Genomic DNA, 23,722 nt, shown 5'->3' with positions numbered 1-23,722 from the left:
CTGCCAATAAAAATAATACATCATTATTTTATTTTTTATTATTTTTTTAATCTCCAAACGTTACATATAGAGGATAAAGGTTGGTAGTATTTGCTGACTTGATTACGTAGTATTAAAATTGTACAAATGTTCATTGTACAAAATGCATCCATGTAGGGTTTGACTTTATGTTGTCCACTAGGGGGCATATTGCCATGCAATTAGTCACATAGAGCCTCCTGGGAGGAAGTCAAATGTGTGCAACATGATTTTTCTACTTAATTTCTTTGTCACACTGTAGATGTGCTGACCCCTGTGGCAAATAAATGATAATACAGAAAGCAAGAAACTATAGACCACTAAAAGAAAAACGTGATAAAAGGAGTAATGTTAAATAGACCATAACTCACATTTATAGTCCTTTCTTTGATCTTTGTATCATTTACTTCTTGTGATCCAAATGAAGTATAAATGATAAAAAGTACCTTGTACAGTATTTTGAACATAGTAACATGGTAACGTTTTATGGGGAGCATGGTATCTAAAGGTATGACTTTTTTATATATATTAGTATTATAATAATACCATTATAATTATGATAGCATTATATATATATATTTTTCCTGATAGTACCATGGTAAGTCCATGGCATAAGAATACGGTAATCATTCGGTATTATGGTTATTTTATGTATCAAAATGCAAAGGTATTGTCAACTATAAATATTCTTGCCACAGTATTTGTTGTGAGGGCATTTTAATAGAATTTTTCATATATAAACAAGATTTAATTAGCTATTTAAAAGGGTTTATAGTGTCTATTGTGTATCGCCAAAATATATGAATATATGCTAAATATATGTTGTAAATTGTGAAGCTGTTTACAGCATGTATTTAGCCTACATTTAGGCTAAATGCAAATATGGATTTGAAAAATATACTTGCAAAAAATATATTGGTAGAATATTTTTATTTTCAATTATTTTATATTTTTAGCCCTTTTTTGTGTATATTTTGAAATATATTTCAATATTATGACATACATTCTAGTGCCTAAGATCAGCTGGTTAAAAATTAGAATGAAATAAAAGAAAACGCAAACAAACTCAGTGTGAAGTGCAAGTTTATTATATGCTTTAAAATCAAGGTGCAAGATTTTACATTTTAGAAAGACGACTAATAGAACATTCTTATACTTTAATAGCTTTTATTGTGCCGTGTACACGTGTTTATAACAGTTTACATATAATGTGATTGCATTTTAAAGTGCCAGCCTTACTGAGGAGACCAGATCTCCCTTCTCACATTCAACATATACAGTCAACAATAGAGGAAAAAGATAATTGTGCATTTGTCAAAAACACTTTGAACAAATATGAATGAATGGAATAAACAGTCATCTTTCACATGTTCCAAAGACAACAGCTGGATCTAAATACAGCATATCAATAAACTTGTAATAAATATCAATATGACCACAATCTTCCAGCATCCTGAGGACATTGCCAGCCTTCCAAGTTTGTGCTTTTTGCTTTATTGTTTTCTTTTGTTATTTCTTCTCTCTTTTTTTAAATATGATGCTATAATCGCCTGAGTTGAATATCAATAATTAGTAATATACATCTGGTAACTAACTACCTTCAGATAATTGATAGGATTGCTTATAACATTCAGTCAAAGATGCACACGGTAACATTATAACACTAACACACTGATTGCACAGAGTTAAGGGCCTGAACGACAAACATATACAATATATTCATATTTATATAAATGTCTATAGATTCATACTATCATTTATACGCTTGCTTATTTCAAAGGATATTGAGTATATTGTAAATTGTATGGCACTAGTTCTGTCTTTGGCTCACAAGTACACTACTGGACCAAGAACATTAGCCTAAACTTGTTTGATTATATATAACTTGTCTTAAAATACAAATGAAGAACTGTTACAAATGGGAGAAATACCTTTTAAACACCGTTGGCTCACAATATAAATAAAGTATTTGTTTATAGATTTATATCATTACATTTCAAACTGAAAACTGAACGTTTCACCTCACAAAGGTGTTGATTAAACACTTTACATGACCTACTACAAGGTAAGTTTAGGAAACACAACACTAAAATACAGATCAACCACTGGTTTACACACAGACCCCACTACTACACAGAAAGGGGTTCGAGCTGCATTAAAAGGGTGGTGCGTCTTTGCTTGTCTTTATATTGTATTTACAAACACAAGCACCGACATGATCCCAATGGATTTAAACTGTGTTATAAGGTGACTGTGTAGCTATACAGGCTACGTGATCTGTAAGTTAAAGATCTAAACACATTGAGAAAAAGGACAGAACATATTGGACCACAATACGATGTCGAAACACAGCCATTGAATGTGTAGACCGTGCGACCGTCCTGTCGAGATGCCTGAGCCTCGTTAGTGTACAGAGCTGCAGTTCTCTGCTCTTAAACGTCGTGACCCAGCCTCTCGATCTCATCGATGAGGAAATCGATGTCGGACTTGGTGACGGCGTGATTGGAGACAACCATTCGGAAGAAGTTGACCTTGTCTCCTTGTGGCTGGTATCCTACCATGGTTGTGCCGCACTCCATCATCATTGCTTTGATCTTCGGTGCCACCTGCAGAGGAGACGGCGTAATTTATGATGGGTTTGTAGTGATGGGAGAAACCGAGCTCAGCTAAACTAATTTCTTCGTAAAATGATTCATTGTTTCAAAGCGCTCCAAACTCTGGCGGCACATGCTGACTCGAAACCGTGTAAATGGAATGAAATGACAATCCAAACTTGTATATATGATGACAACTGCAAATGTTTTCATGAAAGTGATATCTATTATGTATTCTACAAATAACTAAATACCATCTACACTTTTAAAAATAAAGGTTCTTTATTGGCATCGATGGTTTCATGAAGAACTTTTAACATCCAAAATGTTCTTCACACTAAGAAACAACTGTTCTTTTAAAGGAATAGTTCACCCAAAAATGAAAATTAGCTGAAAATTTCAAGATGTGGATGAGTTTGTTTCTTCATCTGGATCCTCTGCAGTGAATGGGTGCCGTCAGAATGAGAGTCCAATCAGCTAAAAAAAAACATCCACAAGCAATCCACACAACCTCAGTCCATTAATTAACGTCTTGTTTTAACTTTAAACCGCTGCATATAATTCTCTCCTGATTCAGACAAAATGACTTTTTCACTGGAGGAAGCGTTATTATAGATTATGGCCTGGTATTTTAGCCAGAAGCAACGTCTTAATGGTGGATTTGTTTCTTACAAACATGCAGATTTTCACCTCACAAGACATTAATTGATGGACTGGAGTGGTGTGGATTACTTGTGGATTATTGTGATGTTTTTATCAGCTGTTTGGACTCCCATTCTGACGGCACCCATTCACTGCAGAGCATCCATTGGTGAGCGATGGAATGATGAATTTCTCCAAATCTGTTCCAATGAAGAAACAAATTCTACATCTTGGATATGGGTGAGTAAATTTTCGGCTGAATTATTCCTTTAAGAACTGAGTTTGTTTTGAGTTTAAAGATTCTTTGGGGAACATAAAATGGTTCTTCTATGGCTTTTGTAAACGTTATTTTTAAGAGTACGGCGGCGAATCCTTGGAATTTTGGAACCAAGTTTCAAAAAAGTAATGATGTAATGAAGCCTCATCACATGACTCTTTGATAAAAGCTCCGAACCACTGATTTGAAACAAAAGATTTGTTTTGATCACTACTAGTTTGTGCTTGTTAGTCTCGTTTCTTGATAATTGAAATGAGATGAAGTACCCTGTGTAGTTTCTCCCTTCTTTCGTCTCCATCTGGCATGCCACGCAAGCTTGGTGGAATATACCAGAAGCAAACATTTGAGTGCTGGGGCTGCAGAGAACAAAAGAAAGCAATTAGAAAAGTCCTTACATTCAGTATTAGGTAAGCAGTTATTTCAATCTATACATAAATATGTGTGTGCCATATACAAACCTGGCCCTCAAAGACCATTTCATATCCCTCACGGTTCTTGATTTTGTTGTAGAGATATTCAGAAATCTCCAGACATCTGTCAATGTGCTGCTCAAACCCAGTTGTGCCCTGCACGGATCAAATTCACCAGTCAGAATAAAAATGTGTGTTTCTCTGCAATTGCCACATAATTGTCTTTATTTTAAAATTGGGATATAGTACATACATACCACTTTACCTGCATACATACTGTACAGTATACTCAGGTAATATGTATAAAGAAATATACTGTATAGCAAATCTTGGCTGTGTGATTGTTTATATTGTTGCAAAAATGTAAACCATTATTGCAAATATTATATCCAACTTTTTGTGCATATATACAGCACTCTCACATAAAGCAACATATAGTATAGAGCAAATCTCAACTACTACTTTTTTTATTTTGTTGCAAAATGTGATTATATTATCACCCAGCTCTTTATATAAAGTTTTTTTTTTATCTGCATACATACAGGATACTCATATATACCTGCTTGATTGTTTATTTGGTCACAATATATAAATTATATTATTGCCCAGCTCTAATCTGCTAAATGCAACTATAAGGTATGAAGATATTAAGATACATCATCATGATTTTCTGTGAAGCTGCTTTTGAAGCAATGTGTATTGTGAAAAGCACTATATTAATTAATTTGATTTGACATTACATAGCTGCAGCTGTTGTGACCCACCTTGGCCTTCCACATGAGCCAGAATTTGAAGATGTCTACATGTCTGCCACACTGGATGGCCTTGTCGCCGGTGTCGTAGTTCACATCGTACTGTTTGTCTGGTTGGAAGAGGTATCCAGCGCACATGGAGTTGCAGCCCTGCAGAATGCCCTGCAACAGAAGCACATCTCCTGTGATGATCAGTAGCTGTATAACTAAACTCTAAATGTATTTGAATTCACTTCTACATGTATTCATTTAGCAAATTTATCCAAATAAGTTAGGTGTGTAACTGCATATCCAAGATTTTAATTTAGACTTGTACACTGTACACTTGTAGACTGTACACTACTGTTCAGAGGTTTGGGGTCTGTTTTTTAATGCTTTTGAAAGAAGTCTCTTCTGCTCACCAAGGCTGCATTTATTTGATCAAAAATACAGTAAAAACAGTAATATTGTGAAATATTATTACAATTTGAAAAAAATGTTTTCTATTTGAATATATTGTAAAATGTAATTTATTTCTGTGATCAAAGCTGAATTTTCAGCATCATTACTCCAGTCTTCAGAGTCACATGATCCTTCAGAAATCATAATAATATGCTGATTTGCTGCTCAAGAAACATTTCTGATTATTATCAATGTTGAAAACAGTTTTTTTCACTATTCTTTGATGAACAGAAAGTTCAAAAGAACAGCATTGATTTGAAATAGAAATCTTTTGTAAAATTATAAATGCCTTTATTGTCACTTTTGATCAATTTAATGTGTCCTTGCTGAATATAAATATTAATTTCTTTTAAAAAATCTTACTGACCCCAAAACTTTTGAATGGTTGTGTATATAGATGGGCTTTTCCAAGGCAAATGTTAATACCAGATGTAAATGGGACCCTAGTGTGTGATAAATCCTGCCTGTTTATGTCTTTATGTGTTGTCTTTGACTGTTTACTGTCTCACCTTCTCTCTAACCAGGATGGCTGAACATTGCAATGGTACACCCATCATCTTATGAGGGTTCCATGTGACTGAGTTTGCTCTGAAACAAACAGACATGTGGGTTTTCAGGTCACACTGCACAATTACTGTGATATACAGTCATTTTAGTGCCTCATCTCGTGTGATTTTTACATACCTCTCAATGCCGCTTAGCTTGTGACGGTGTTTCCTGGACATCAACAGTCCTCCGCCCCATGCACCCTGACGATATACAAACACCACTGACCGACTGATTTAAGATGTTTAATTTATTTATTCAATGGACAATTTATTAAATTAATCTAGTTACCATTTCAGCTAATTCTGAAAGCACTCATTGGAAATGCATGTATATGTTTGAGTCAAGCTTACATCCACATGTAACCACAGGTTGTACTTCTCACAGATGTCTGCAATGTCATTGATGGGATCGAATGCTCCATATACTGTGGTACCAGCCGTTGCATTCACAAACAGTGGCACGTAACCCTAAAATAAACATTTAAAATCACATTCACTGTTGATAGTACATGGCCTAAAGATAGTGCCCTAACAGCAGAGTGCCACTTTATTAACAGAGAGGCTTAGAATTAGTACGTAAAGGTCAAATCATCCATCAGCTTGAGAATTCCTGCTCCAGTATTGATCCACTGAACTCTTCAGGCACTGAGGTTCAATACTCTCACTAGCTTGTCTCAGCAACACAGAACAGCGCAGTGAGTCTGAGCATCTGCTTACCTTCTGTTTGGCATCAATGATCTTGGCCTCTAAGTCAGCAGGTATGACACGCCCCCTGAAACAAGACAGCCAATGAGGTGCAAGTGGGAGGGACTCTAGCAAATAAAACATGAGCTTTGAAAGAAAGTAACAGTGGCTAATAGCTCAAAAAAAAAAAAAAGATACCTCTCATCTGTCTTCAGAAGAATTACGTTTTCTTTGCCAAATCCCAGTACTGCTCCTGCCTTTTTGATTGAATAATGACTCTGCAAAAAGAAATGCAAACATGAGCATATATGCATATCAAATGTGATATATAACATATCAAATATATTTTTGAGCTCAGCATCAAATCAGCAGAAGTGTTTTTTTTTTCCCAAGATGCAGGGCTGTGTAATATATGACCCCTAGAGGAAGACAAATCCTCTGTTTAACTGCAGTGGCAGTGGGTACTTACATGTTCAGAAGTGAAAAGCACGAGTCGTGGTGCTGCAGACATGCCTTTGGTTTTGACTTCAGGGAAATACTTGTACCGTGCAACCATCACACTGTACATGTTTGATATGGCACCACCTGTGAACAGATTCATCGCATTACAGCAGCTAAATGAAATGTGTTAAAGAATACCCTTACCAAAAAGTAGTATAGTTCAAGTTTATTTTAGTAAGTATACTTAAGTAAAGTTCATTTAGACTTTTTCTAAGTATAAGTCAAGTATACTTAAATGTCATTTTAAGTATATTTCTGAGAAGTACATAAAGCCCATTTCTGAGAAGTACATAAAAAGTAGACTAAAAGTATACTTTCCTATTTTTAGTTTAAAAGAAGTATACTAATAGCACACTTGAATAAACTTATTTTTGGTAAGGGTAGGCCTAGGCTATCCTTCATCCAACGCGAAAATATGTAGCCATTTCCTAATCCCCTAATTTTATGCATAATCTATTTAATTTGTATTATGTCTTTTGGGTCACGTTTTTAATGGTAGCTAATATTAGGTCTACATCTATCGGGTGTTATGGATCAGTTTACCTGGGGAGAAGAGTCCATCGCCATCACCATTAGGCCAGCCAATGATCTCTCTCATCTTCTTGAGGGTCAGTTGCTCCATCAGAACAAACACAGGAGCGATTTCATATGTGAACCTGAGCAACACACAGGAAGACCATGTTTAGTCACATTTACACTAAAAAAATGGTGTAGAAACAATTTTCACTTAGAAATGGCTTGTAAATAGCCTATTACAATTAATTAAAAGAAACGGCAAGTAACACTTTGAATTAAACGCGAAATTTTGAAAGTGTAAAACGTACTCCAATTATTTGTTTTATTTACAGCATCGAAAATGCATCTTGTAAGCACACAGAAAAAAATAAGGCGGGAAAAATTTGAACCTATAGTTCTACAATCCGATAATAGTGTTTAAAAGCAATTACACTTTTAGCGAAAATAATGAAGGCTATTTTTTTAAATGAGTATAAATCCAATGTTTTGCTACATTTCACATTATTTTAGTGGTGATTCGTACTCGAATACTCTAATACAATGATTACTTAATAGCAGCATTAATGCAATTCAAGAAATACTACCATATATATATATACTGTATATATATATATATATTTTTTTTATTATTTTTATATTTTTTGAAAATTGATTTGGACATGGTTATGAGGTTCGTAATACTTCTGTTCCACTTCTGCAAATTGTCAAAATCTGGCAACAGCTGCTTCAGAGAATCAGACATCACAGGCTACTGTTCCATTCTGTCCCTCTCGGCTGCTTTGAATATCGCTAATTAAAAGACGGCTGTGATAGACTAGATAAGGGCTCATTTCAGGCTGTTCTAATGCAGGGAGGCAGTACTCTGATGGCTGTCCGTCCGCGAGATAAGACCACGCTTCAGCACAAATCCATCTCATTCACAGAAAGGACGGACGAAAGAGGATGAGCGTGTGATGGAACACAACTAGGACACGGAGCAGCCCCGGGCAGACTCGTTGTTCAGCTCCGTCACGAAAAGGAACAAAGATTTGAGACAGTAAAATAACGGGGAATCATCAATAACATGCAGCAAAAACATGATTCCAGCTGTCATAGTGTCGTATAAATAGAGCAATGTTTCTCGCGCAGGCCTTACACGTGTTGGATTTGACAAATTGCATTTTCATGTACAAAGGAGGAGAAACCAACAGGAAATCGACTACCTGCCTGAATGCACAATGCGTATTGGGGCCGTTATATTCACTATTATGAAATTAAAAATGCATTGTGTGATACACATTTGCACAACAAAATCATAATCATATAAACACAACACGTTGGTCAAGTGAACTAGAGAGACCATCCATAATATCTATCTATCTTCTATCTGTCTATCTATCTATCTATCTATCTATCTATCTATCTATCTATCTATCTATCATCTATCTGTCTGTCTATCTATCTATCTATCTATCTATCTATCTATCTATCTATCTATCTATCATCTATCTGTCTGTCTATCTATCTATCTATCTATCTATCTATCTATCTATCTATCTATCTATCTATCTATTATGTATTTTTGTGACAGTTGTCTTATCAATGATTAGACAGCAAAAATGATTTTTGTCTTGTTTTCCATCACAAAAATATGGGGTGAGAAAAATAATCGTTTTCTCTTTGAATCAAGTTCATTTTTCTTGCATTGGCAGATATTTTTCGTATTTCAAGCAAAAACCCTCTTAATTTTGATACAAAAGTTAATATGTCATAATTTTGTTTCTCAAATGTTTAGATAGAAGATTTTTTTTTGCTGTGTTATACACAATGTCTATTTCAACTTAAAAGTGTATGAGTAAATATTGTGTAATTTAAAAATCTTAAAAATCATATTTACTGTATTGCGCATTAAATTTGATCAGCATTATATTGCCATATCAATATCTGCATCAACTACTGAAAATCATTTGTCATTTGGCTCTACTAGCAACCACCCCAAAACCTTAGCAACCACTTAGCAACACCCTAGAAACACACTTAACTCTTCTTGTCTTTTATGTGAAGCTATTTTGAGGGTGTTTTGTGTGTGTGTGTGTGTGTGTGTGTGTGTGTGTCAGTCCATTAGCTGCCGGTCAGTGTGTGTCACTGCTGATGAGAAATAATGGGTCTAAATCAGTCACTGTGAATAATGACTGAATAAGCAGCATTTGCATCCCGTGCATTCACTGAATCACAGACACGAGGATACTCCCCTTTCTCTTCTCACAAAGAGTGGCAGCAGAACAACAGAAGCGACACTCTCAGCAGTGAAGAAATGAAACGTTTCCAAACATTGCAGGTGAAATCCTTCAAAATGGGGCAGAGAGCAGTGGGAGGCCAACAGAACAGCTTTATCCCTGGAGCAAGACGACGCCATGATGTGGGAGCGAAGGAGAAACGTTTATCTGAACAGATGAAAATGCTTCAGTGTCAGAGTGAAGCGCTAATCAACATCCTCCTCCCAGAGAGACTCCCACACTCTCATCTACTGAACTAACACACCTCTGCCATTAGTACCTTGTGTACAAGAGCCATCATGGATCCATCCACCTTCAGATACAAATATAGTGCTTTTTAACCTCATATTCGTGCTTTACAGGAATGATATATGAAGACAGGGTAAAATTCAAGGTTTAATACAGAAAAACCGACCTACAACATCGATCACCTCTTGACTTCTCAAATGTCAGCAGCACTTGTGGACGTACTTTATTTATACTGTTGTAAAAAATCATATAAAGCAAATGTCACAAAGTAAAAAAAGAAAAAGTTGCAAGCTGTTCCGAAACCTTGGTGTCTACTGCTTGTGTAAAATGAAAAGTGTGGTGACTGTGTGCATCAAACAAATGCAAAAAACACAGATTATACTAAGCTAATGGCATGATACTCTAAATGGCATGAAAATACATTGCAAACTCACACATATAGGGTGAAATAGGCAACAGTTGTATAAGTGTATGCTCTTGCTTTGTCCGCCATATTACACTGAACTCATCACACTTCTCTCTGGGAATATCTTTTTATATGCACCCTTCAAAGTGGAGTCGGAAATATTGTAATTATGAGATCCAAGTACATGAATGACTGAGCAAAGTCAAATTCAAAGTGGGAAACTTTGAATTGTAGATAATACACGACTTGTTGATTTGATTTGTTGAGTGATGTTTAAAGGAGCGGGTCGATATGAAACATGGCAGAAACACTGATCTATAAGATAAATACTATAATATTATACATCTATAATCTATATAGAGAGGTCAGTGAGCAGAAAGCAAGTATGGTGTAAAGCTAATCACTCAATTTTCACGGTTTACTTTAAGAAAAACATTTAGTTGTGATACCATGTATAAGTAAGCGATTAACTGAAAAAAGTGAAAAGTGCATTTTTATATTAGTCTTTAAAAAAATCATGGTTAAACCTGTTTTGTTCAGTTTGGGTAAAAGTAAATAGCACTCCCCGTAGATAAAAATAAAATAAACTATTTTATTTAAATAGTATTTCTGCTTGACACCTTGTGCAGACACCGGCTAGCTTTACTGATTTTGGTAGTACATAACAAAAATGATGATGCATAATTTAAAAAGACATTAAGGTCTTTTGAAGAGAATATTCCTCTTTATTAATAATAAGTACAGCAATTTTTTTTTTTTTAATATTATAGCTAATTGAGCTTTTGTTTATGGTGAAATTAAGTTGTAAAAAGCCAGATAATTATTATATTGACCTACATTAAGTAACATTTTGTGTCTAAAGAAAATATAATGATTAAATGTATAATAAATTATCTTTTATTTTCAATGAATGTAATTTTTGTAATTTTTAACCAAACCATAAAAATCATTTGAGAAAAACTAATACATTTGGTTGTAACAAATTAGAGTTGGTCCAAAGCATAATTTGTTTTCAGTGTAGAAATGAATAATTTTCATAATTTTGAATTCAGATGTTTTTATTTGGGCCTTTTGTTTATAATTTCATGCTATATTTGCGCCATGAATGCGCCTGACTCTGAGGTACGAGATTCCTACATGCCCTTGAAGGCAGCATCACATTTGACACTGCTTTAGATTTTGTCCAAAACTGGGATATCCTAGAGCAACAACTCATCTGTTGGAATAGATTTTATGTTGGGAATGCATGCCTTAAAATACTCCCTATGTAGGCAGTTCACTATGGAACTGACCCTACGAATATTTAATTTAAAACTCTGATTTTAAAGACTTTTTTTAATTGTTTTTGGCACTGCTATTTTTCTCTCTTTTTCTCTTCATATGGTGGTATGAATTAGCTTAAGAGGATATTAATCAAAGAAATTTCCTATTGCCAAAACCCATTGTTCATAGTTATGGCTATTTAACAAGGCTTTTTTATCCTAACTGACTTCTATTATAGAAAGCTCTCTATTTATATTAAGAAAGACAGCTGTAATGAATTGCTCGGTCCTCTGAGATCAAAATGGCCTGCGGGAGGAAAATGCGATGGCCAGACTGCTCGGCCCACAGGGGCTCTCCAGCTCTCCGACTGGCTGGTCCCAGCTGGCACACACTTCCTACCAACCCACAGTCACACGCAATCAATGGGCTGTTAAATAGGTTTGGTACAAGTCCATTCTGTGCTTTAGTGCTGTAAGACTCCTCAGTGCTGCACTAACAGCAGCAGCATACGCTTCATGAAAAAACCCATCAGCTTCTGTTGTATATTTGGGATGAAGGGGCTAGTTTTCACCTGGGGAAGGGTTATAGCTATTATAAAATTTTGAGGCAAACGGCCAGTTGCACAAATGCTTGTTCTTTCTAGTAATAATTTGGGTGATTTGGTGATGTGTCATTGCAATCTATATTATCGTTTCTTTGCAAATCGCATGAGCAACTCATCAGACAGAAATGTCCAATAGAACAGCTCCGTTCAATTTGCTCTTTATATCAGCAGTGAAATGTGTAACTTTCTGGGCTGATCAATATGAAATCTCACAGGCCTGGAGGGCAGCGGGGTGGTTACAGCATTCAGACACATCACTCGATACAGCCTTGACAAAAACAGCACCTCAAGCCATAGCGTTAAAACATACCCTTTACATAACCTTAGAGCAATGGAAATAATTATATATGTAACACAGACAACATGTTGTTATTGCAAAATGACCCCAGCAGAGCAGAGGAGAGGAGAAGAGATGAGGAGAGGAGAGGAGAGGAGAGGAGAGGAGAGGAGAGTGGATTTGAGTAATTCACATGTTAGTGTTGGCAGTAGAGGTGAGCCATTCTCCAGCCAGACCGATGATATCCAGACCAGATGAAAGCTGATTGAAGAATCTAGGATGACCTGAGAAGAGATTTTACAGGAGCTATAAGTACAAATTGCAAATACATACTCTTTATCATAAAATGAACCAACCAGGACAAAAGACCTTTCAACTGATGTTGAAAAGTTTGAAGTCAGTAAGATTTTTTTTTGTTTATGTTTGAAAGAGGTCTCTTCTCCTCACCAGGCTGCAATTATTTGATCAGAAATACAGTAAAAACACTAATATTGTAAAATATGATGACCATTTATGTTTTCTATTTGAATAGATTAAAAATGTAAGTTATTTCTGTGATCAAAGCTGTATTTTCAGCATCATTACTCCAGTCTTCAGTGTCACATGATCCTTCAGAAATCATTCTAATATGCTGATTTGCTGCTCATGAAACATTTCTGATTATTATCAATGTTGAAAACAATTGATCTGATTAATATTTTTGTGGAAACCGTGATACCCCCCAGGATTATTTCTTGCTGTTCTTGTAGAAAGTTCAAAAGAACAGCATTTATTCAAAACAAATATTTTGTAATAATTGTCTCCACAGTCACTTTTGATCAATTTTAATGCACCCAGTATTCATTTCTTGAAAACTTTTAAAAACTATTAAAACTCTTAAAAACTAATATCAAAATATTTGACATTTCTTTGATTCTTTGGTAATTACATTATTTGTTTTCTGTTTGCTTTCATATATTGCTTATAAATTAAATTATAAGTCAAACTCATTTGAAGACACATCAAATTTAAATTGCTCAATGGTCAACATAACAGAACTGCAGAAAAGACAATACCTAAAACTGCCCATTTCAAATGATCAAGACATAACTTATGTGAATAAATAGGGAGAACCTGTCATAAATGAATTATCATTTAAAACCATCATCAGCTCAAATCTCTGTTGTCAGCTATAAATTATATGAATTAAAGTTAAAGACTGATTCACGTTGTTGTATTGACTTATGCTTGTGATGAATGTGTGATGATGTGATGATTGGACGGTGTGATAAATTGTTCAACAGGTTGTACCTGTTCTGACTCCATACTTGAGCGTGTCTCTGCAGTCCACCAGGATCTGCTCCAGCGACTCTGGTTGGTCAGACAGCTCCAGGTTGAAGCCCTCCATCCCCTCCAGGAGCTGGTGAGGGTGATGGAAGTCCAGCACTTTGGTGGATCTGTCAAAGGTCTTGCGCACATAATTGGTGAGGATCTCCACAACCTCAAGAAGAAACTGGATTGTGGGCTCCTCGCCATTTTTAGCAGGCAGCAGATCTGGAATTGAATGAGTCAGTATATGTGAGTCAGCATATGGGGGTCAAAAGTGGGTTAGTGGAGATGAAAAGTCTATCTATATTCTGTTTGATTTAGATAAAGCAAGAAAGCATTAGATTCAGAAGTTTAACTCTTTCTGGCATATATACATCATATGTGCATATATACAGCAGCGTATGAAAACAGCATTAAGAATGAGGTTTGTCGTTACCTCGAGCGAACAGGTTGGAGAAGTCTGTCTCTGCGCGCGTGAAGCGCTCGCTGTTGTCACACATCTGGTTCTTTGCGCTCTCCTTGAAGGCGCCCACCATCCGACTCTTCTCATCCAGACTGTTGTTCTTCTGCAGGAAACCTGCATCATTACAACACGGGGAAGAATTGCAAAACATATCCTCAGCCTTGATTCTGGATGCTAGAGGGAAAAAGTTTTATCTCTAACACAAGCAACTAACAGCAGGTTTGCTCTCTGATATTTATACCTAAGGGTGATTCCAGCTGTTGGAGTTTTAGTAGGACAGCGCTATTTATTGATTAGTGGAGGTTCAGAGGTGTTACTGTAGCCATGACATCAGAGGACATGTAGGGTGTGTGTTTTTTGGATCACGAAACACTGTTGAAACACAGATGAGTTGGGTCTGTCATCCTTCACAGATTCCGCTTGACTGACTAGATGATCCATTAACTGCCGACAGGCACATTCCATAGACTGAAGCTCCAATCTATCGAGGATGTTTTATTAGAGCATCTTACATGATCGTGGACAAACAGGTTTAGGCAAAGCAGAAAGAACCACTTACATTATTAAATATAACGGTTCTTTATAGGCATCGATGGTTCCATCAAGAACCTTCTAAAAGTGATTACACGAAAGGTTCTTAATAATGGATTAAGGGTGATGGATTATAAGGGTTATAGATTTTTAAAATGCATTCAAAAATGGTTATTTTAAGAACTTATCACTGAAAGGTTCTCTGGAGAACCCAAAATGGTTAATCAATGGCTCCTTTATTTTTAAGAGTGTAAGATACCATCGTTATACAAAATATGCATACTTTTCATTCATGATTAATACATTTTGTATTGACTGGTTTTATACGGAGAACTGCTTAGAGCTACTAACTACTGTAAAACATGAGTCACAGATGGTTGGTAAGATTATACAGAATATTTCTCAATATTTAACAGCATATTTCCTTAGAGCATCCGTCTTTCGGTCACGGGGGCCCGGTTGTCTTTGCGTGCCGCTTATCTCTCTCATTTTGAGCAGGACTATCACACAATATTATCAGAGAAAACAGACCCCCGTTCATACTCCCCTCTGCCCACCATGCAACCCATCTCTCTCATTCAGGCTCGGTTCTGATAAGAGCTAATGACTATTCGATGTCGTAAATCTTTGGCGATGCGCTGAACATCAATAGGCGACACGATTTTATCGCGGCTATCAAAATGGATTTTCCTGTTTTCTCTCACGCTAAAGACCAATGTTTTTTTTCTAGTCTTCACAAAGCACGTTAAGCATGTTTATTGTGCATGCAATTTAAATTAAACATACATTCCGATTAAATAACTGTATTATTTACTGTAAGCTTGCTATATGCTGAATATTATAAAAGATGGTTCACACACTGGATTAGACATTAATTTCGTTCCTTTTCGTTTCTTTAAATTAAACCAAAATCAATTTCTGCATGAGCTCTCTCCAAAGAAATAAACACATAAAGGAATACATAAATACATAAAGAAAAGCACACACACACACACACACACACACACACACACACACACACACACACAATAAAACAACACAACATACAAATCGTTTGACAACATAGATTTATAACAAATTTGATATAACTTAAAACATATATACTACGTCGTTATATTATTGCATTTTTTTTTTTACATATCTACACAAAGACACACTGATCAGATCAAATCCGTTTCTTTTATGCATTTATTAAAAAAAATCCTGACTCGGGCATTTTAAATAGATTTACAAAGAAAACTGGAATGTGAATTGGACCGTGATGGCGGGTAATTTTTGTAATTACGCTATTAAGGTGGGACTGTTGAGAGCAGATGATGGCTGATTGCTGTTATTTAAGCTGCCATAAAAACGTGGCAAAATGCAGGAGTATTGTTATAAGATGGGGGACCATAATTAACTGCAACACGTCATTTAGGCAGAAGTGGGATGCTCTTATTTGAGAGTAAAATGAAGAATATAATTTTATTTGTAATCTCCAGATATGAATTCAGACTAAAATTATACCCAGAAAAAAATGAGTAAGAGATAAAATAATCGTACATAAGATTATTATTATTTAGTAGTGTTATATACATCTGTACACATATCGATCTCTCTCTATTCCTCACTTTGATACTGAAATGTAAGAATTTACATTTTTATGACAAAAAACTGATTATTAGGAATTCCCGTTTTAATATCTATCTATCTATCTATCTATCTATCTATCTATCTATCTATCTATCTATCTATCTATCTATCAGATAATTTATCATTTCTCTCTAGCTGTCTCTGTCAGCTAATAGACATTTCAGAGGGTGCTGTGTGTTTTTTAAGGCAGTGATGAACATCGCCACCCCACGGAGTAAATAAGCCAAGTGAAAAACGCGTTATCCAGAGAGACCTACTTGTGGCAGATTGTCGTAAATTAGCCGTGTTTGGGTCCATATCAGCAGCCGAGGAAGAAGGTGCAGAAGACGCCATCAGTCCAGGAGAAACACCTCAGCTTTCAGACTGAAGGAAAAAAAATACACACTACACGGAAAATATGGAGAGTTAGGATAAAACAAAGTGATGGCACAAATAATACTGTCTTATATCTCATATACTGCTTATAAAATTAAAAGTAAGCGTTTTTGTTTTCAAGGAATCTCTAGCATAATTTCACGCATCTGTGATATCCTTCTGAAATGGCAGTAATTCAGTCCCTGTCTCAAGGATCATTCGCGCTCAGTGTTCTGTCATGTTCAGAACTGCGCTCTGAGAACAGCGCACATTACTGCACATCCAAAGCGCGAGAAATCAGCAACAAACTTCAGAAATAACGAAAAGAATTGTAGGTAAGTTCCGAAAATAACCCGACCTATATAACTTGGTATTTTGGATGGCGATCCGGTTCTTGCTCTCCAGACGCACCGGCCCCTCTGAGCTCCAGCGCGCAGCAGACCGTGAAGTCTGACTTAATTGGCTCTGTAACGAGGTCTTTAAATCGAATCATTTAAAACGCAGAAATGAAGAATCTGCTCACTTCAACCACAGCATAACAAAGGCGACGAAGTCAGGACAGAAATAATCATTGTGAAGGCATTATGGAGAGTTAGGATAAAACAAAGTGATGGCACAAATAATACTGTCTTATATCTCATATACTGCTTATAAAATTAAAAGTAAGCGTTTTTGTTTTCAAGGAATCTCTAGCATAATTTCACGCATCTGTGATATCCTTCTGAAATGGCAGTAATTCAGTCCCTGTCTCAAGGATCATTCGCGCTCAGTGTTCTGTCATGTTCAGAACTGCGCTCTGAGAACAGCGCACATTACTGCACATCCAAAGCGCGAGAAATCAGCAACAAACTTCAGAAATAACGAAAAGAATTGTAGGTAAGTTCCGAAAATAACCCGACCTATATAACTTGGTATTTTGGATGGCGATCCGGTTCTTGCTCTCCAGACGCTCCGGCCCCTCTGAGCTCCAGCGCGCAGCAGACCGTGAAGTCTGACTTAATTGGCTCTGTAACGAGGTCTTTAAATCGAATCATTTAAAACACAGAAATGAAGAATCTGCTCACTTCAACCACAGCATAACAAAGGCGACGAAGTCAGGACAGAAATAATAATTGTGAAGGCATTATTAGTGTTATGATGATGACGATAAATACTGTTTCTTTGTGTTTAACCGATGCGCCCCCCCCCCTCCAAAAAATAAAGAAATAAAAAAGGAGAGAAAAAATGAATAGAAAAAGAGTGACATTGATTTCTCAATTAAGATGATCTTTAAATATCTTCAAATAACGCGCACCAATCACTGTCGGGGTTAGTGAAATATGGCCAAAAATCATTGCGCTGCTCATGTGTTAAATTACACCATGTTTTTAGATAATTATTTTGCCTGACCTGTGCCTGTAAGATGACAATAGTGGCATAAACTGGTTTATATCTGCACATGCATTTATTATCATCGAATATAAAAAGCACAGTTTAGTTTCTGCTCCTCTTTCAAGTATTCTTATCCTCCTAACATTATAGAAGAGAAAAAATGTAGACCAAAACGCAGAAGGTGAGCGCTTACCTTACGAAGTCACAGGTGTCACAATACAATCCAGAAAAACGGAGGCACACGGAGGAGGATGTTTCACACCGCGTGATGTGGCTGTGAGGCACTTGACATCAGAAAACCACAAGAGTGAACAAGAAAATAAAAACCCATCCAGCGCTAAATTTTGATTCAGTGTTTATCCTTCAAAAGGCGAAAGGAGAATCTTCTAAATTCACTTCTGCTGTATTTTCCCACCGGTTAATATCCATGGGGTTGTCTCGAGATTATTATATGGACTCAAGCCATCAGACACATGAAGTTTAATTCTCCGAGTAATATACATATATACATACACGTCAACATACCGGTGAGTGAGAGAAGGAGAGAGAGGGAGGAGAGAGTTAGACAGAGAGACATCATGAGGACGAGCTCAGGGTTTTCTTGTTGTTATTTTGGAGAGAAACGATAAAGATTTTTTAGTCTATTCTAATGAAACAAAATGTTAGGAATTAGATTTTTCATTTATTGCATGACTTGTGGATTAGCCCCAGGTAGCCTATAACCTAGATGAGATATCTGGAACTACAACAACAGTGACATCCACGAGGTGGCAACAGAGAACAGACCAACTTGAACTTGAATGAAGGATTTTTGGGCAGCGCCCTGGAAAATCACTTGAGCTGCTCGGTTTATGCCTGTAAGATCGGATATTTCAGAACCTCTGCTGATTACGCTTGTCAGTACTGATGATGACAACTTTTTATTGGTTGTTGTTAATTATACGTGCGCCGCATTATTACAGCCTTTTCAGCACCTGGACAGCTCCACTCGGTCAATACAGTCAATAAGAAGAGACCGGGGCTAGTTGTCACGCATTTTTTTTTTTTGCAGTCAGTCAGTATTTCTCTGGGTGGGCTTTTCGATATTCAAATCCTGTAGGCGCAAGTTTTGACAACAAAAAGTATTTGAACGCACACATCGTTATTTGAACGCATTGTGATTTTATTGTGTTCACCTGTACAACAACAATAGTATGAAATGAATCTTTCTTTTGAGAATAAAATGAGCAAAAATTATATTTAAAATAAATTTGAAGACGTTTGGATTCAGCACACAACCACTGCTATAGAAAAAAAGCATTTGTATAATTGGACTCAAAATATTATAGTATATACTATAGAGATAACCTAATAAACAATGTTCCAATGTTCTAATGTACCAATTGAGCTACGAAAAAGTTATTTCTGATTGTTTTTTCTTATGTGAACGTTAAGGGAACATTCCGTTTTATCATTATGGGAACGTTTTGAATGTTTTCTGAAAATTCTAACAAGTAGTAACATAAAAAAAAAAAATGTTAGATGAACGTCCAACTAAAACTTTTCAGAAAAAACCGTTCCATGAATGTATAAATGTTTTTGTGCTAACATTTTGAGAAAAATATTAAAGACCAGATAACTTTGAACGAACATTCTATTAATTTTATTTGGAAGAACGTTTGTTCACAACGTTAAGACAACCTTTCCAGAACGTTAGCCAAAAAAAGAACGTTTCTTGTTATATGGAGAGTTGTTTTGACAACTTTGCAGTGTGACAACTAACCCCGGTTCAAACTGTGAAACAATATTGTTGTTTTTCCTCCGTTAGATGGCGCAATAATGTCTTGCACCTTTCTGAACAACTACACCGAAAAAGTGAAGTAGGAAATAGCTACTTTATTGTCTTAGGACATATATAGATTACAATTCACGCAGAATATGATTTAAAGTCCAGTCAGTATTAGACTGTGCATACATGATATGCTAAACATGACACACATTGTTTATGAGCATTAGATATATTAATACTAAAACAATACTGTATGTGATTAGGACCACTATAGATCTACTACACTCTTTGTTTGTTTGTTGTTTATTTATGATGAAGATGATAATGTATCATCTGTGCTGTCAGTGGACTCTTCATCTGTGTCAGAGGATTCATCATCTGAGGACTCATCGTCATCTTCAACATCATCATCATCAGATGTGTCATATTCATCAGATTCATCATCATCATCTGATTCCTCATCCGCTTCTAGAATTTATAATCATATCCAGATAAAGAAGGTGAATTCAACACACTTTATGTTCAAGTCTTTGCTCACACATTATTAAAGTTACCCTTTTGGAACATTGCTTCTATTTAATTAATGGTATTTCATTTTCATTCATGTATGCAGTGCTTATGAAAACAGTTTTGGTTAAAGCAATTTAGAAGTACATATCACTAGGTTAATTTAAATACTAAAGAGGAAAATCATAGTAAAGCTTATGTTTTTGTCATACAAATGTAATTTATTCAATTTGAGGGTCAAAGCAAAGTGGAACTATCATGTCCAAAAAAACAAAAAACAGATAGATAGATAGAAAATGAATAGCTTATAATCTCACCTATCAGTAATTTTTCTTCAATGAGAGGCAGGAAGCTCTTGGCCTCTGAGTTCTGGGGCTCATAAATTAAAACTAAATTTATAGAATGATGAAAACATCAGTATCATGATGTGAGAAATGTCAAATGTAAACAACACCAATTCACATGGCTACTTACTCATCTGACAGAGTTTTTTGGCAAGTTGGTAATTCTTTGTCATCATGGCCTGCAGAAACTGGATTCATAGAAACAAAAACAGAACGTTTTTTTTAGTCAGTAGTCATTTTCAAACACATCAGATACATGACGTGCCCTAAATGCCTCACCTCTGCAAACAGTTCTAGCGGCACGTGCCCTTCAGTGCTCTCATTTCCATCCTCTTCACTCTGTGCCTCATGAGGATCCTGGTCATTTGCAGACAGCACTACTTGAGGGGCCTGGATATGGAGTTCATGCACACTTTCTGACTGGACATCACATTCTCCTTGTTTTTCTAATGCTTAAATTAAAAAAGAAAAATTAAATCCACTTTTGGACACCGTGGGTATCAAAAAATGTTTCAGGAACTTTGAGACAAATAGATTGAACAATAAATGTGCTAAAAAGGACTAAAGGATAAAACAGATTCAGTACCTGTCATAATAGGGGGAACCTGTTTAGGTAGTTTATGTCCATGCGTGGTTACATTTCTGAAGGACGGAGCTTTAGAGGCATTATAACCTCTGCTGCTGAAAAAAATGGGTGATAAAAGGTAAACTATTAGAGATCACTGGAGCGAATGAATGCCATCAGCTTCCCTGCTTTATGCATGTACGGCCCATAAACCACATCCCATGAATGACCCAAAGAGCATGCTGAAAATACAAAAAGCCACTGAAGCACTCAAATTAAAAATAAGCTTGTTTCTTTATTCCTTTCAGTACTGGTCATCTATCCTCATTCTCTAATATAGAAAACTTGTTGCTTTTAGTTATTATTTTCTGATATGAAATACTTTTGTTTTTACCTCTTGGAACTGTGTACTTTGAGTGTGGTATCTGATGTTTCAGAGTTCAAGGAAGGATTCCCCTCTGTTTTTTCACCAGGTTTTGCTTTCTGTTGCCTATACAAAACCAAAACCAAAGCATCTAAATGATGGTTGAAGTGGACCAGTACAATAAAAATATTATAAAACATTCTTACTTCAAGTAAATAAGTTTAAAGGAATAGTTCACCCAAAAAATAATAATTTGCTTAAAATTTCCTTACCCTTAGCTCATCCAGATTTTGAGAAATGAAGCATTCCATCACTTGCTCACCAATGGATCCTCTGCAGTGAATGGGTGCCGTCAGAATGAGAGTCCAAACCGCTGATAAAAACATCACAATAATCCACAAGTAATCCACACCACTCCAGTCCATCAGTTAACATCTTGTGAAGTGAAAATATGCATGTTTGTAAGAAACAAATTCATCAAGATGATTTTAAATCATTACTTCTGGCCAAATTATGATTCCATAATCCATAATAATGCTTTCTCTAGTGAAAAAGCCCATGCCCTGTTATCCATCAAAATCCACAGACATATTTGCTTAGAACAGTTTGCTTATAAACAATGCTTGATCTGTGCATATTTCTTTCCTGATTCAGACAAAACTACTTTCACTGGAGAAAGCAATATTATGGATTATGGACATGTATTTTAGCTGGAAGCAACAGTTTGAAGTTAAAAACTTCGTAAAGATGGATTTGTTTCTTACAAACATGCAGCTTTTCACCTCACAAGACATTAACTGATGGACTGGAGTGGTGTGGATTATTGTGATGTTTTTATCAGCTGTTTGTACTCTCATTCTGACGGCACCCATTCACTGCAGAGGATCCACTGATGAGCAAGTTGGAATGCTACATTTCTCCAAAACTGTTCCAATGAAGAATCAAACTCATCTGAATCTTGGATGGCCTGAGGGTGAGTACATTTTCAGCAAATTTTAAGTTTTGCGTGAACTATTTCTTTAATTTACCCCAATTCTTTTACATTGACCTGAGAGCTGCATGGGCAATTTATGTTTGTTAATCACTGTTATAAAAAGTCTCCACTGATTTTACCTCATGGTTCTTGGAGTTTTGAGTTTCATATTTGTCTCAGAGTTTATAGAGGGTCCCTGTCCTTCTGTCTTTCCACTGGGTTTTGGTTTCTGTTGCCTACACAAAATTAAACAAAGCACCTAATACATTTGACACTGAGTTTTTTTTTATTTAAGTAAAGCATATTGTATATGTATCCAAAAAGCATATTGTATCCAAAAGACCTCTCATTGATCTGAAAATCCAGTCTTCATTGTTCACGTCAGAGGTCAGCATTTAACCAATGTGAAATCATAGTGACCTGTAACACATTTTTAAACCTACTTTGGTTTCCATTCCACTGATTCTTTTGCTGCTGGATCTACAGAACAAAGCAGGTAAAGTCATTCACCCTTTCAGAAGAAATATTAGCCTTAAGAAAACCAAGGCAGACCGTCGTCATGTGCATGCAACTGCTAAATGTTACAAAACGGTTGCTATAGTTATATGTGTGTATATGTATAGATAGATATTAAATCAGACTAACACCTAGATTATTTTACCTGCTGAGCTGCCAATCACTGGTTTTAAGGGTTCAACTTCCTTTAGCAGAAACAGAAAAAAAGATTAAATGTGATAAAATAGCACAATGATCAATTCAGATAGAATTTTGTCTGACGATATAAAAGAAAACACAATATCAATATCTAAATGGAACATAAAAACAAATGTAGATTGTCCTGCCACTGACCTTTTCACTGACTTTGGATGCAACCTCTGAGGGCCTTCCAACACACTGTAAACTTACAATAAATAATAAAAAAAGTGTTTTGTTTTTTTTAAAGAAATGTTCAATAAACAGTAGCCTATTCCTACTTATAAAAATGTTTGAAACACAATTATGTGTTCATGTTGAGTTAAAGGGGTCATATGACATTGCTAAAAAGAACATTATTTTGTGTATTTGGTGTAATGAAATGTGTTTATGCGGTTTAAGGTTAAAAAAA

The 23,722-nt window shown here is 35.8% G+C and overlaps 2 protein-coding genes across 4 annotated transcripts in view; both read right to left on the bottom strand.

Moving 5' to 3' along the window:
• Positions 1-1,541: 1,541 nt before the first annotated feature.
• On the bottom strand, positions 1,542-18,615 carry LOC107672669 (glutamate decarboxylase 1-like). Of its 2 annotated transcripts, none has more exons than XM_016465960.1 (16): positions 18,290-18,615; positions 16,629-16,755; positions 14,182-14,322; positions 13,728-13,970; positions 12,631-12,721; positions 7,411-7,523; positions 6,836-6,951; positions 6,565-6,644; positions 6,400-6,454; positions 6,034-6,150; positions 5,819-5,883; positions 5,644-5,722; positions 4,706-4,855; positions 3,990-4,097; positions 3,798-3,887; positions 1,542-2,624 (listed from the first exon to the last, which is right to left on the bottom strand). In XM_016465960.1, exons 2-16 carry the CDS (start codon positions 16,702-16,704, stop codon positions 2,451-2,453), a joined length of 1,698 nt encoding a protein of 565 aa, XP_016321446.1. In that variant the 5' UTR covers positions 16,705-16,755; positions 18,290-18,615; the 3' UTR covers positions 1,542-2,450. The 2 variants fall into 2 exon arrangements, with proteins under 2 accessions (XP_016321446.1, XP_016321445.1); XM_016465959.1 differs by having other exon boundaries at positions 16,629-16,734.
• Positions 18,616-19,949: 1,334 nt separating this feature from the next.
• Positions 19,950-23,722, bottom strand: part of LOC107672671 (glutamate-rich protein 2-like) — a 4,720-nt gene continuing 947 nt past the window's right edge. Inside the window, exons 2-11 of one of the 2 annotated variants that reach the window (XM_016465962.1) lie at positions 23,467-23,518; positions 23,279-23,318; positions 23,061-23,097; positions 22,758-22,853; positions 21,675-21,770; positions 21,302-21,396; positions 20,995-21,167; positions 20,846-20,903; positions 20,689-20,760; positions 19,950-20,332 (exon numbers count right to left, since the gene is read on the bottom strand). In XM_016465962.1, coding sequence (XP_016321448.1) covers positions 20,172-20,332; positions 20,689-20,760; positions 20,846-20,903; positions 20,995-21,167; positions 21,302-21,396; positions 21,675-21,770; positions 22,758-22,853; positions 23,061-23,097; positions 23,279-23,318; positions 23,467-23,518 — 880 coding nt within the window. In that variant the 3' untranslated portion in view covers positions 19,950-20,171. The remainder of the gene's footprint in view (positions 20,333-20,688; positions 20,761-20,845; positions 20,904-20,994; positions 21,168-21,301; positions 21,397-21,674; positions 21,771-22,757; positions 22,854-23,060; positions 23,098-23,278; positions 23,319-23,466; positions 23,519-23,722) is intronic. The other variant, XM_016465963.1, reaches the window with a different exon arrangement.

Source organism: Sinocyclocheilus anshuiensis, unplaced genomic scaffold, assembly GCF_001515605.1.
Source record: "Sinocyclocheilus anshuiensis isolate Anshui unplaced genomic scaffold, SAMN03320099.WGS_v1.1 scaffold1346, whole genome shotgun sequence".
In the NCBI taxonomy this organism is placed as follows: domain Eukaryota; kingdom Metazoa; phylum Chordata; class Actinopteri; order Cypriniformes; family Cyprinidae; genus Sinocyclocheilus; species Sinocyclocheilus anshuiensis.
Note: the sequence above shows the minus strand (reverse complement) of the source record. Positions and strands in the feature narration are given on the sequence as shown.

Excerpts from the sequence above, each read along its gene's own strand:
- LOC107672669 (XM_016465960.1), bottom strand. The coding sequence starts at position 16,704 with ATGGCGTCTTCTGCACCTTCTTCCTCGGCTGCTGATATGGACCCAAAC. Across the intron at positions 6,151-6,399 it reads TCATTGATGCCAAACAGAAG|GGTTACGTGCCACTGTTTGT; the intron begins GTAAGCAGATGC and ends TGTTTATTTTAG. Across the intron at positions 5,884-6,033 it reads ACCTGTGGTTACATGTGGAT|GGTGCATGGGGCGGAGGACT; the intron begins GTAAGCTTGACT and ends GTATATCGTCAG.